The sequence below is a fragment of the Juglans regia genome, chromosome 8 (assembly GCF_001411555.2).
Source record: "Juglans regia cultivar Chandler chromosome 8, Walnut 2.0, whole genome shotgun sequence".
Lineage (NCBI taxonomy): Eukaryota > Viridiplantae > Streptophyta > Magnoliopsida > Fagales > Juglandaceae > Juglans > Juglans regia.
In genome coordinates this window covers 4,308,370-4,323,416 of record NC_049908.1, presented here as the reverse complement: position 1 = coordinate 4,323,416, position 15,047 = coordinate 4,308,370, and the positions used below count along the sequence as shown (strand labels likewise).

Here is a 15,047-nt window from a genome sequence, read left to right as displayed (position 1 = left end):
GCAAGCGCTGTTGGGGATAATGACCATAATGGCTGTTCAACCAGAATTAATGAGAAAAAGGATCACGAAGGCAATTTGGTCGCCGAGTCGAAAACTTTCCTGTTTCATTCCTTTTTTTTTTTTTTTCATTTTTTTTACAAGAGTCTTTGAAAAAGGCTGCAAAACTCATTAAGAAACAGCACAGTCTGACATCTGACGTTAAAATCCCAAGTAGTAGGACTGGAGCATCTTCTATATATTTATTGGAAAGTCTTGCATGCCCATCTACTTATAGCCGGATCTCACAGGCCCAAATCTCTTGTTGTTTAGCTGAAATCTGCCATGCTTTCTAGTCATTATAGCATAATTAATAATGAAACCAACCCAAAGCTGCTAGCTATACATTGAAGTCAGCTCCTTCTTTATATTAATTCCATATATAGTATTATTATGAGGCAACCGACCACGTAATCTGAACGCTCGAAATTACAATTCAAGCCAAGCCAAGCCACAAAACAGTGATCATCACCAACCGCTAGCTACTCCCCAACCATATGAGGAAAGCATGCATTAATTTCTGCAGGCCATACCTACAGCCTACAGTTGTGCTCGACGATGATCTGTTGAGCATGTGAAAATTAGAGGCGTTGAGATCCAAACATCTATACCTAATTCCATTGTTGACGAAAGCTGTAATAAATTATGATCATTAACAGAGATACAGATCATGATCTAGCTCGATCTACTGTATTGGGTGCAACACTACCTGGGATGCTCTATAGCCTATAAGTAGATGACTCGAGGAGGAGTGCTGGGGAAATAAAATCCGTATGTATTGTTGCCCCGCGCCGGCCATTTCTTAGAAGAAAGATAATCAAATTAGAAAGTGCAATTTGCCCCCGCCTCCGGCCCCCTCCTCTCCTCTTCCCCCCTCCTTCTATATTCCAGGGATCAGTTCCCAACACCTGGGCCTCTTGCTTGTCCACTCTTTTCAATATTTTCTGTTATTCTCAGCTTGCTATTTTTCTTCGACACGTTTTTAAGACGTTTAAGGAGGAGACGAGGGCCAGGAATCGAAAGAATCTAGGTTGAGTTTGTTGTCTTGTAGGGTAAAATGGTTGCTCCTTTGTCAGCTTGGCCTTGGGAGAACTTTGGCCGCTTCAAGGTATGAAACTGCAAACCTAAAGAAGGTTTGAGTTACGTTTTGATCTGCGATCGATGCTTATTAGTGTTGAATTTTTGATCGATTTACGGATTGTATTGATCAGTATATATATGCTGTCTTTCATTCTCTGTTTAACTTCCCTAACATGTTCTCTTGTATATGTTGAAGTATCTACTATATGGACCTTTTCTTGCAAAAGTTGTGTGTTCGAGATTTCAAGATCAGGAAGGCCCCGAAGATAGTAATTGGTGCCTCCATATTCTGATAATATGTGCACTAAGAGGTTTAATTCATCAGTTATGGAGTTCTTACAGTAACATGCTTTTCCTGAAGAGAAATCGCAGGATTGTTCAGCAAGGGGTTGATTTCAAGCAGATTGACATGGAATGGGACTGGTACGTATGTTCCTAGATATCAAGTCGAAGCTTGATCAATAATTCAGTTTTATGATATATGGAATGAGTTTGCAACATATGAATGATATATATTTAATTAGCTGAATTTATTTTAGTTTCAAACAAGTTTTGAACTTATGTTCTTATTTAATTTACAGGGACAATTTCATTATTCTTCAAGCATTAACTGCCTCCATCGCCTTCTACACGTTTCCATTCCTTGAAAATCTTCCCCTCTGGAACACAAAAGGATTTATCGCTCTGCTGACACTCCATATGGCTGTTTCAGAGCCTCTCTATTACTGGATGCATAGGTGCTTCCATGGGAACCATCTTTTTACCCATTATCATTCCCTTCACCATTCGTCTCCAGTTCCCCAGCCCTTTACAGGTGACAGCTTATAAAGAAAACTACTTCAAGATCAGAAATTCCTTTTTTCTTTTTCTTTTTCCCTTTCCCTTCTTCAATTAGATCATTATTTACTTTTGATCTTTGTCTTTTTTTTGGTTGTTGTTGTTGTAGCTGGAAATGCAACATTGTTGGAGCATCTTGTATTAACCGGAATTATTGCAATTCCGATACTCGGGGCTTCTTTAATGGGATATGGATCGATAAGCATGATCTATGCCTATGTTTTAATCTTTGATTTTCTGAGATGTTTGGGGCATTGCAATGTCGAAGTTGTTCCGCACCAAATTTTCCAGACCATTCCTGTTCTTAGATATCTTATATATACACCAACGTAAGCAATTATCCGTTTCAGTTTTTAGCAAAATCACATCATCTAATTATTCAAAGATCAGAAGTCCTATCTGTTTACAACCCCTAGCTCATAAAAAGGAAATGAACTTTAAGGCATATCTAGAAGTACTTTGCATTTTTACTATCAGCCATTTGTGGTTGCTATTCATCTGACAAATGATTTCTTCATGAACACGGTAGTTAGAAAATGCTTTAGGCAACTTCTATCTACAAAATCACCTAATAATAATAATAATAATAACAGTAACTTTTTCTCATCTTAAATCGTTGAGCTGCTGCATGTTGGTAGTTATCATATACATGATGATTAATTTTACTGATTTAGTTACTAATTAATCATGCTATATATGCAGATACCACAGTTTACACCACCAAGATATGGGTACCAATTTCTGCCTTTTTATGCCTCTGTTTGATGCATTTTGGAAGACACTCAACGGCAAATCATGGGAATTGCACAAGAAAATAAGTTCAAATCTAGGTGTGTTCAGTTTGATTTTAGGGAAATGCTATATCTCTCGCTGGGAGCTCCCGCTTGGAGCTCTCCGCTGGAGATTAGTGTATTTTTTATGTGTTTTGTTTTTAAATTATTTTTTATATAAATTTTTTTAATAATTTTAACTATTTTTAAAAAATAAAAAAAAATTCAAAATATTATTAAAAATATCTTTTTAATCACGAAATAAAATAAAAAATCATATTTCTTAATCACGAAGTAAAATAAAAAATCATAAAAAAATATTTTTTTATTTTACTTCGTGATTAAGAAAGTATATTTTAATGATTTTTTTTTTTACTTTCTAATTAAGGAAATATTTTTAATGATGTTCTAAATTTATTTTATTTTTTTAAAAATATTTTTTATAATTTTTTATTTTACTTCATGATTAAGAAAATATTTTTTAATTTATATTTTTTTACTTTCTAATTAAGAAAATATTTTCTGAATGATGTTTTAAATTTATTTTATTTTTTTAAAATATTTTAAAATAATAAAAGATCTATATAAAAAATTACTTAAATAAAACACATATAAAATAACACTACACCCCAGCAGGAGCTCCCAGCGGGGGCTGTAGCATCACCCTTGATTTTAATGACATTCATCCTCATATTAATCATTATTCTTTTATAGTTTCTTGATGTGATTAAATAATTAAAAAATAAATTACGTTATAATTTACAAGTCGAATGTATATCACAGTACTACTTCCTATAGAATCGTCTATCCGACTCTATTATATTTATAAAAGGAGTCAAAATATCAATAATTTCTTATACAAACTGATATAGCATAATTTCACATTAACCGTACGTATACGTGTCAATGATGAAGTTTACAAAAATATCACGAAGGAGGTGAAAAATAGATGATTTTATTGAGTTTTGTTACTGATGATCATTATCCTCACATATCCTGCACACACTACTATACTTTACTTTTAGTTATTTATTATTTTATTTTTTATAAACTAATTAAATTCTTCAATTAATTATCTATACATCACACATTTAGTAAAAATAAAAAATAAAAAATCATGGTATGTAATGCTAGAATGACTAATAGAATTTTTCGATTTTATTATCATTATTTAACCAACCACGCTCGATCGACAAGTATGCTGTTGGCATGCGAAAACATGCACCAATGGCAACATGCATCAGATATATATATTTTGGATGGTTGAAACAAGGACAATCATGTCGAAATAAGGACACTAGTATAAATGAGTTAAAAATAAAATATAAATATAAATTTACTAATAATATTTTTTTAATTATTAAAAAAATAAATTAAAAATATATAAATGTAGTATCATTTTCCTCGCGCAGTACTGTAGTAGTAATGACAATGACAAAGACTGCAGGTAACACTTCCATCACCATTAAATATGAATTCATGACTGTATTCACATTTTAATGCATGTGCAGTAGTTGTTGGAAGTTTAACTTTACACCCACGTAATTAATATTTGCTGCAGGCAAATCTGCAAGGGTACCGGATTTTGTCTTCCTAGCCCATGTGGTGGATGTCTCGGCCGCTCTGCACGCGCCCTTCGTTTTCCGATCGTTTGCAGCAATGCCATTCTCGACGAATCTGTTGTTAATCCCGTTGTGGCCCATCACCCTTTCGGTACTGCTCATGATGTGGGCCTGGTCTAAAACTTTTGTTTCCTCTTTCTACCAACTCAGAGGCCGGTTGCACCAGACATGGGCTGTGCCTAGGTGTGGCTTCCAGGTTTGCATTTTTACATTCAAAAAAAAAAAAAAAATAGAATCTACGTGTTTTAACATCAATATTCTGATCGTGATCGTGATCGTGATCATGATCCGGTGCTTGCTTATTTTATGCAGTATTTCTTACCATTTGCAAGGGAGGGCATCAACAAGCACATTGAGCAGGCCATTCTAAGGGCAGATAAACTTGGGGTTAAAGTCATTAGCCTTGCTGCATTAAACAAGGTTTGTACGTACTTAATTGCCTGACGCTGGTGGTTTGTCTAATATTAATTTATTCCTCTTCGTACGGACTACTTGAAAATGAGCATGCATGCTACTATACACCCACCGTACGTGTGTAGCACGAGGCGGTCCAATAAGAGTAAAAAGTTTTATTTTATTTTATTTTATTTTTTATACTCATATATTTAAAAAAAATATATAATATTATTAAAAAAATATTTTCTTAATTATTAAATAAAAAAATTATCGAAAGTACCAATCGATCCATCAGTAGCATTTTTGCTTGAGAGTAGAGAAAAGTTTTGGGAGATCGGTTCTAGTCAATTCGTTGTCGGAGGAAATTAATATTTGCAAGATAAGATAAGAGCGTGAAGTACTACACTAATTAATAGCAGGGTCCTTCCTCCATTAATATGCCATGCACCACTCTAATTTTTAAACGTACACCGTCCCGTCATTTACAAGCCGTAAAAAAGTGATATCAACGAGAGAATGCGTGCCAAAGAGCAGTTAGGAAGAAAATGTTTACTTTTGTGAAGAAATTAGAAAGTATTAAATGTAAAAAAGGTTTCTATATATATATATATATATATAGTCCTCGAAATCTCATATGGATAATATTTATAAATGCTTTAGGACTTTATGGAATAGATTGTTTTAATTATTAAAATATATTTATTAATTGTAACTTGGAGATCGATCGATCAGACCTAAATAATCATATAATTTTCTTAAATGAATTGTAAATATTTTTTCGTTTCATCACTGAATTATAAATCATTCTGATCTCTCTCATCAAATATTTTTGTGTGCAGAATGAAGCTCTCAACGGGGGTGGAACACTGTTTGTGAACAAACACCCAAACCTTAAAGTTCGAGTTGTCCATGGAAACACCTTGACGGCGGCTGTTATCCTCAATGACCTACCTAAGGATGTGGAAGAGGTATTTTTAACAGGAGCTACTTCGAAGCTCGGTAGAGCCATTGCCCTCTACCTTTGCCGAAGGAGAGTAAGAGTCCTTGTAAGTACTGTCATCTCTATTTAATTTCCTTTTTTTTTGGTTAGTTTTCCTTACATTCAAAAGGATCGACATGCACTTCAAATTATATTTACAAACCTATTTATTGACAGGTCAAACATTTCGTTGATATATATATATATAAACCCGACACATCAACGTCTAGCACTAGAAAAGTGTATTTTGTATTTATTTTATGACTGATGTAATTTTACCAAAGCATAATATATATATATATATATATGTTTACGCTCAAACTTATAACGTACAAGTGACATGGTGAGACTATATAAATAGAATAATGATAAGCTTACTTCTTTTTACTACTTATTTACTATTATTTTTATTTTTTTAATTTATTATTATTATTATTATTTTCTTTTACTTAATAGTTAAAGAAGTGACTATTCGTAAAGTTGTATATTTTTTTATATTTTTTTAATGATTAAGGATGTTAAAAAAATATTTAAAATAAAAATAATATAAAAAATAAAAATTTCAAATACACTATAGAATAGTAAAGAGGTGGAAAGAAGTAGTAAACATATTATTATCCATATAAATATGCATGTATATACGTAGTATATTATTACGTAGATCAATTCTTATTGGATGAGAAAAATTGCAGATGCTGACACTATCGGGAGAAAGATTTCAAAACATTCAGAAGGAAGCTCCATTGGATTGTCAAAGCAACCTAGTACAAGTGACAAAGTACCAAGCAGCACGAAATTGCAAGGTATTCTCACATGGTTTATTTCCTCGCAAAAATGATGGATGCAACGGGCCTAGGGAACACCTGCGGCATCTCATCCAACGTGGCATTAATAAAAAATGACGTCGTTTCAGTTTTGTTGTGTTCTTTGTCTTTGTCTGTGTTCTTTTTTAAATTATCAAGTCTTTTCCATTGACGAATGCAACGCTCCCATGATTGCCAAAGACGACGACGTCTGAGGCTTCTCTACAGTTGCTATCGTCTTCTCCATCGATGACCCCCATCCTCCACGGTTACCAACTCAATGTCCATCTCCACGGGGCCCAATTACTTAGACTAGTCAGTGCTCATCTTCTTCGAGGGTGACATCAAGCTTCGAGTTTCGTTAACAAAACCCTACCTTCCATTACTCTCAATGCACCAGATTGTCTGTGCATTAACTCCTCCACACGTTGCCTCCACCAAGAACACAAAAAACCACCGCAATTCGACACTTGTATTCACATCTCCTTGAAGTTAAATTCAGTGAAATCTTGAGCTCGAATTTGAGCTAACTCTCAATGGAAAATGGAAGATGAACTTTGCAAAAAACTCCACTTCAAAGAAAACTATGAGCAATGGCAGTGAAAAAGGCTAAGTTTTTGGAAGCGACGAGAGAATGTGAGAAAAACAAAGGGAGGTTTTGAGAACTTCAAAGATTTTTCAGGCCGTTTGGTTCAAGGAATTGCTTTTTATTTTTCTTTTCTTGTGTGTATATGGCAGAGAAAAAGAAAATTAAAACGAGAAAAATGCGAGAAAGTGCGAGGAAGAGAGAAAAATCAATGAGTGAGGGAGTGTTAATGAAAGCGATAGATGGATAGGTGGAAAGAAAGCCATAGAGAAATTAGCCAGCAACTTAGAGCAAAAGAATAGGGCTTCATCTTCATCTCAGTGTCTTCAGTCTTCCTATTTCCAACTTTCAAACAAAAAAGATCTTAAGCTATGCTTTTTCTCCTACCCCCGATCAAGCACAGATCTGAAACCCAAGAAGACGACCCTCTTTTTTTTCTCCTACCCACGAAGACAACCACATATCTGAGACCCACGAAGGCACCCTCTGTTTTTTCTCCTACCCACGAAAGTAACCACATATCTGAGACCCACAAAGACGACCCCTCTACTAATTTCATTTGGGCATTCGTTGGTTTATTTCTTCTTCATGTCCTCATGTTTGCTTTTTCCTTTTTGCTTTTTTGCTTTTTTGCAACTTTTTAGCTTTTCATTTTTTTTTTTGCCTTCCACATAAGTTATGTTTTGCTATGTACAACCGGTTGCATCTCGTTTGCTCATGCCAGTTGTCTGTAGCAAAAGTGATTTCCTTGATCATGAGTCATGTTTTTAAACTAAGGGTCAGTTTGGATTCTAAATCCATCTCAACTCAACTTTTCTAATTATTATAATTTTTTTAAATCTTACAATAATAATAATAATATTATTAAAAAATAATATTTTAATAATATTTTATTTAATTTAACGTATAAACGCAGCTTAAATATAAAAGGTGGTTATAAGCCTCATTCGATTTTGAAATGGTTGTGATTTTCATATGATTATTAAGTATCACTACTTGCAGACGTGGATTGTTGGGAAATGGATCACACCAAGGCAGCAAAGCTGGGCGCCACGTGGAACACATTTCCATCAATTCGTTGTCCCTCCAATCTTGCCCTTTAGAAGAGACTGCAATTATTCTGATCTTGCAGCCATGAGATTACCTGACGATGTCCAAGGGCTTGGATGTTGCGAGGTGAGAGCACTTCGCTTCATTTTTTTTTTTTTTTTATCTTCTTTTGTGTGTTAACGGGAATGGCTAATTTTTCACAAGCTTACTGATCATACAATGCATGTGAAGTACTGTAGTTGATGAGGTTGAAATTCGATTTTAAAACATGAAAAAAACATGGGATAATCTTTAACGCGCGGAACGAGTTCTCACACTCTTAGATCATTCTAAACTCTTAAATTGTTAATGTCCCAAAAGTCTAATGAGATAACATCATTATTTCATTTGATTCACAATAACGAGCAAAATCTTTTCCGACCGAAACATCTTTCATTTTGTTTTTTGGTTTTGTGATGTTTTGGACACTCAACCAGCCATGAACATCGACCATCGACGGTACGTATATATTGTTATGCATGAGCTTAACATGAGAAAATTATCTCTTATACTAATCTGTACGTGGAAACAGTATACGATGGAGAGAGGAGTGGTGCATGCATGCCATGCCGGGGGAGTGGTTCATCTTCTCGAAGGTTGGACTCACCACGAAGTCGGGGCGATTGACGTCGACCGGATCGACCTCGTCTGGGATTCTGCATTGAAGCACGGTCTTAGGCCTGTCTCATCAAGCACGGCAAAAATCTCTCCAAGGAAAGCAAGAAAGCAATTGTTGTAACTAGTGGATTTTTTATTTTTAACAAAAACTGGACAACAAAATGCCGTTTAATAGTTATATGTAAGCGAACGAACGCAAACAATTAGTTGTGCCACATATCTAAGTTATATGATTGATTCCAAACACGATGGAAATTAATTTATTAATCTCCTTCTATCCTGCTGCCAATTTGATGCAAGAGGGCTGTGTAATTTAATATCTATACTCGGCAGTTTATAAAAAAGTAATCTTAGACATAATTTTAAAGTATGCATTTAAAAAAAGCACCCTGAAACTTAATAAATCATTTAAAGGACACGCGAACACTCTTAGCGACAGACACATGTTCGCAACGTCCCAAAATCCCACCGCCATTATATAGTGTGTTTCCGATGGAGAGTTTTATCGCCCAAACCAAAGCCAAATAATCAAGCAGAAAAATGGAGAGGAAGAGAGCGTTGCCTGGAGTACAGAAGAGAAAGCCCATTAAGCGCAGCAGGAAAACGCTGCTCAAGAAATTAGTAGACTATCTCAGATCGGATTCTTACATGTTTACTCCTCTCATCTCTTCCCCACCTAAGATGTTTCGTTCTTCTCCTCCCTCCTCCAGGTAATCAAGTTTTTTTCTTTTTCTATAAAAAAATTTGGGTTTTAATGTGTTTGCTGGTGGGTTTTATAAAATCGTATTCTTTGATGGATTGGAATTTCCGCTTCTCTTAGGAACCGAAGTAAGAGAACCCATCAGAGAAACCAAGAAGAAGAAGTTGTTCAAGAAGATTGGGGAATATCTGAAGTCTGATTCTCACATATATGCTCCCTTGCTTCAATCAATCAGTCCTCTTCCAACGGGTGCTTTTCGTATTCCTCTCTGTGATATGCAATTCTATTGGGTACCCGCGGATAATAGTGGGAATAAAGCAAGGGCTAGGATAATTCGAAGAGAGCCATACTGATACTGTTTAATAATTATGAAAACTCTATCCTCCTGGAAGAGCATCAATATTTGACACGATCTGTAAATTAAATACGAACACGACATAAAATTGGATTTAAATTTTATATTAATTGATTTGGATCAAAACGGATTGATCTTTAAAGACACAATTTATAAATAAGTCAATAACAAATTGATATGCTTAACACGAAATCAATCTGTTTTGACATGTTTAGAATTTTTTTATTATTATTAAGTTGTAATATTGATATTTTTTAGTATGCTTATACTTTTATTGTCGAAATTGTAATTTTAGATCTATGTTCATATTTATTATTGTATAGTTTGCAATATTGATTTTATTATATGTTAAAATTTGAAAATATTGATATATATTTTTTAAGATATTGTGGTTATTAATAAATCTAGATTTTAACTTTTACGTGAAATTATGTTAATAAAGTCAAATGAGTTATGCGTTTTAGTTCAATCTATTTACATGAAATAAACAGATTTAAATGAATAGTATCGTATTAACATATTTTTAATTCATTATTAAATAAGTCAAAATAGTTGACACGACTCGATCCGTTATCGAAATGGATTGGATTAAGATTTGGAAGTTTGATATATTTAGCTTAACGAGTTAGATTCGGATTGACCTATATAGTCGAATATTAATGACTTGACATGACAGGAACACAATTTATCACCTCTACGTTTCATCAACAACACTGCAGTCACTAAATACGACAGTGACCATAATACATGTACACCAAAGACAACCCCCCGTGCTAACACTTCCAACTTCCTATAATTACCCTTACCAAAAACAAGAAAGACTTGAACATGGATTCTTTCCCATCGACTGGACCTTTCACAGAGATCAGGAATGAGGATCAGGATGAATAGGGAACGTGAACGACTATTTTGATTTGGGGATATGAGTAGGTAAAGAGCAGCGGGACCATCAATGACATGAACAATCGGACCAAGCAAGCTACTAAGCCAACTAACCACAACATAAAAAAAAAATTGTTATAAACCCAGCATAAATTATTATGCAAAAAGCAGTTCCAAATGAAAAGGAATTTTCAAATTCCTTGCCTGTTTGTAAGGATTAGATTCATGACATAGTAAAATATTGCTTTTTTTTAAGGGTTAGAGAGAAGGAGAATCGCATTAGAGCTAAACCTAGAATTTAGCTAGGTTGTATAAAAACTAACTACAACTTTTCCCCCTATTTTAGTCACCGCTTTCCCATAAAAACTTTCCTCCCCTTCGTATTTTCAGTGTCTTGTATTTCTCGAAATCTTCAGAGAGTGCGTTCAATCCTTTAGCTTGTTTTTTGATTGTCAATCTCGGCATCGCATATGTACGACTTCTTTTGGTTTTTCTTCTCAGTTCAATATTTTCGATTCTCTACCAAGTAAGTAATTTGTTGAGACTGAATACTTAGATCAAAAAAATAAATACATAAGTTGATACCAGAAATTCCTTCAAATGATTCCAGAAACAACAACAAAGCAAATTCATACCCATGTACACGAGAAGAGAGGACATTCAAACCCAAACACAATATGTTGAAATTTCTACGAGATCACTAAAACAATATATCCGTATGCATGAGAGGGAACCAAATACAAAAACAATTTGTAAAAGAAGAAAATTTCTAAAAATTTAACCTTTCCCGTGAAGCAGAGTCATGTTCTTCACGGCTAAATCCGAAAAGAATTTGTACAAAATCAAACCTTGGTTTGCAAAAACAAAAGCTAGAACTCGTAGATCTAAAGGATAGAGAAACTTCTCAGATCTAAAGTAAAACGTGTAGATCAGTTGAAGTTTGTAAAGATTCTGAGAAAGAGATAGATTGATGAAATCAAACAATTCCAATTAGGTAGATGGATTTCTCCACCTGAATCTATGTGGAGATATATAGTTTCACACTTAATGAAATATATCCATCAATTTATAGTTTGCATCTTCATCTTGGAGATTAACATTTATTAGCTTTCTGTGCACATGAAATGTGATGCCCTAGATCCCCACTTGTGATTTGGTGAAAGTCGTGAAACCATGATGATGACCACACAGATCACGCACCTTATCGCCATGTGCTTAGTGTGTGCAACAAGCAATATGTGTGCAACACATAAGTGCAACGGAAAAATAAAAGGCAGTCAAAACTAAGTACCATAAAGTTTTAAACCAAAAATTATATCCTCCAAGAGGTTAATATAGCCATTCAGCTGAAAACATAAATAAAGCAGTAATAAATCCTACAACAAGAATGGGAGAAAGAAGCTCCAACAATTGCTCATTTGACCGAGCCGCTCATTCTAATTCAAACTCTCCCTCTGCAACAAAGACTACAATTCCATGAGACGGAATCGTAGGTGAAAACACCACAGTGAGATTATAAAATCTCAACAAATAAGCAACCAAACAACATCCAAGAGATTAAAACATATTAATGCAACCAACACATCCATAACCAGACAGTAGAACATGCAAGAACAAGATTCACTCTTTTTTTCAAAAAGACACATTTTAGTCACACATGCCAAAAACCTCATTGGACCAAATATAACCATTTATTTTATTATACATGTATCGATACATGGTCTCTCCTATGAACTATCCATACAACCTGATTCTCTTCGTCACACCAAAATATTAGTAAAATAATAAGAATGCAAACGATATTTATATTAATCAATGCAGACAGATTAGCTCATCAAGTTGACGCCAAAAGTGACAAAGCAACAGCGGTGCAAGGCGGCAGTGGCTAATTCGGGTGAGATAGAGGACTACCGATGGGTTTCTCGCAAAGAGGATGGTAGCTTTGGCGTGTTGCTGATTGAGGGAGAAAGCTGCCATGGCGAAGCAGGGGTGGGGATGGCTAGTACGCATGGGCTAGAGTGGATATGAGGGAAAAGGGGGTGCGAAAGAGGATGATTGGTGCTCGGGTGGTTGAGCAGCCTCTAGAAGGCAGCTGGAGGCTGAGGCTCACGACGGTCCTTTGGTGGCGGTGTTGGACGGAGCACAGCAGCATCTTGCCATGGACAGTGAATCCGAGAGAGGGAGAGAGCATGAGAGGTAAGGGGAAGGCTGGGTTGGCCAAGGAGGAGCTAGGGAGGCTAAGGATGGTCTAGCGAGGTCATTGTGGTGCCCGGGCTGCAGGCGGCGGTGGTGCGAGGAGTTGGAGAGGGAGAACTCGTGCATGCGAGACCCATTTCGAGAAAGAGAGAAGCGGGGAGAAATGGGATGTCGGGGGGGCTTCAATTGTGGCTGGAGGTCGCGGGTGAAAGGGGGAGCTGCTGGTGCGGCGGTGGTGGTGGTGGTGACCAGATGAAGGGCAGCGATGGCAGTGCTAGGTTGAGAGAGAGAGAGAGCCGCGGTTGAAGAGGGAGAGAGAGACCTGCGGGGAGATGGAAGAGGACGAGGTGCAGCAGCAGCAGCTCGAGGTGGAGAACGGAGTGCGGGGTTCTCAGCAACAGAAAGAAGAAGAAGAGAAGGAAAAGAAAAGAAGAAGAAGAAGAAAGAAGAGGGGTAACAACGCAGGGGTGAAAATGATGGAACCATGGGTTCCCCTCCAGCAGCGCCAAAACGACGCCGTTTAAGGCCTTAGGGGCTGGGCTCCCCTTTGGCACACGGCCTGGGCCCGTTTCTCACACCCCAATTCAGCCCAACAAAAAATAAAACACATCCAAACACACAAGTCCAAACCGAAAAGACCAAAATAAAATAAACAAAAGACACATTAAAATAAAATACACCATAACCTTAGCAATTAAATAAATAAAGTAATAAAATAAATATAATAATAATAATAATAATAAACCAAAATAAAAGTGTTCATTTATTTATTGAACTAACATGTTATAGTTAGAAAAATATCAGGCTTGCCAAAATGTTGAACTAATTTCATTGCTTCAATATTTTTTTTTTATAAGTAATAATTTTATTCAAAGAAATAGGCATAAGCCTAAGTACACAGGACGTATACAAAAGGAACACCTACTACTTCCAAAAACAAAAAGAAACTGACACTAGAAAAACTAAAACAGAAGCTAGAAATTATCCACCATTACAAAAGCTTTAGTTCAAGAACTCAATGTACTCAAGAAAAAATCCCTAAGATTTCCCAAAGAACATTCTTTATTTTCGAAGTATCTCCCATTTCTCTCGAACCAAATGCACCACATAAGACAAGGAGGAATCATCTTCCAAATCCTCGCCGCCTTCTTGCAGCTAGGGGTGGGCAGCGGGGCCCCGCCCCGTTTCCGCCCCGCCTTCCCGCTCCGCCCATACTAGGCCACTACTAATGCTGTTAGACCCTTCAACTAACAAATAGTCCAGTAGACAACTAAAAAGGGCCGCACGACGCCGAAAGTGATTGACATAATTGAATTTGGGCTTAAAAGAGGCCGAAAACATCCGAGAAGGGGTGTATTTGATGTCGCCAATGGATCTGAACGCGGACTAAGTTTGATGCTTGATTTAAGTTGGTCCAGAAACTATTTTCTTCTGTTATGGACTGAATGCTTGTGGGCTTCCATCCGTATATCTGTTAGCTCTAGGAAGTCAATATTACATTCTTTTTGTTTAACGAAAAGATCTCACTTAAGTACACTCACAATTTGAAATGTATGAGATACATTATATTTATTTTATAATAAAAATAAATATAATGTATGCAAGATCTATATTTTTTAAAGTATTTTTCTTTATTTTATTATATTATAGGATCTTCGTGGTACGTGAAAAGGTTGAAGATGGCAGCTTCAATGAGGAAAGTGTCCATGGTAGACAATGAACCAAGAGATCAGTCATCAAATGGAGTGGCGAAGGATCAAACCTCCAAGAGCAGCTTTGTACACGAAACAAGCATTTCGGAAGAACAAACTTTTGGGTACAGAGACTAGACGACGAAGCACATGGTTTACCAAAACTGCCGCACAACATCAGTTTCAGGTCCGTTACTTTCCCCATGACATGCTCCAGCTTGTCTGTTCCTCGCTCATTATTTGATTGCTTCGATAGAAAATGTTGTATGTTCATCACCCTTTCTTTGTTTCCAAATGTGGCATTAAATCAATAAAAAAACATTTATTATCTTTTACTTATCTGACAATTTTTTGATGCCACACGTTAAACACTATCTGTGACAAGTCTTTTTGGCATTAGCCATGGG

At 35.9% G+C, this 15,047-nt stretch overlaps 1 protein-coding gene across 1 annotated transcript; it reads left to right on the top strand.

Annotated features, from left to right (window-relative positions):
* The first annotated feature begins 531 nt into the window (after positions 1-531).
* On the top strand, positions 532-9,091 carry LOC109002481 (very-long-chain aldehyde decarbonylase CER3-like). Its single transcript, XM_018980250.2, has 11 exons — positions 532-1,144; positions 1,313-1,539; positions 1,698-1,930; positions 2,063-2,282; positions 2,656-2,783; positions 4,285-4,541; positions 4,658-4,765; positions 5,581-5,787; positions 6,413-6,523; positions 8,112-8,285; positions 8,731-9,091. The coding sequence occupies exons 1-11, from the start codon at positions 1,094-1,096 to the stop codon at positions 8,935-8,937; spliced, it is 1,923 nt and encodes a 640-aa protein (XP_018835795.1). The 5' UTR covers positions 532-1,093; the 3' UTR covers positions 8,938-9,091.
* The last annotated feature ends 5,956 nt before the right edge of the window (positions 9,092-15,047 follow it).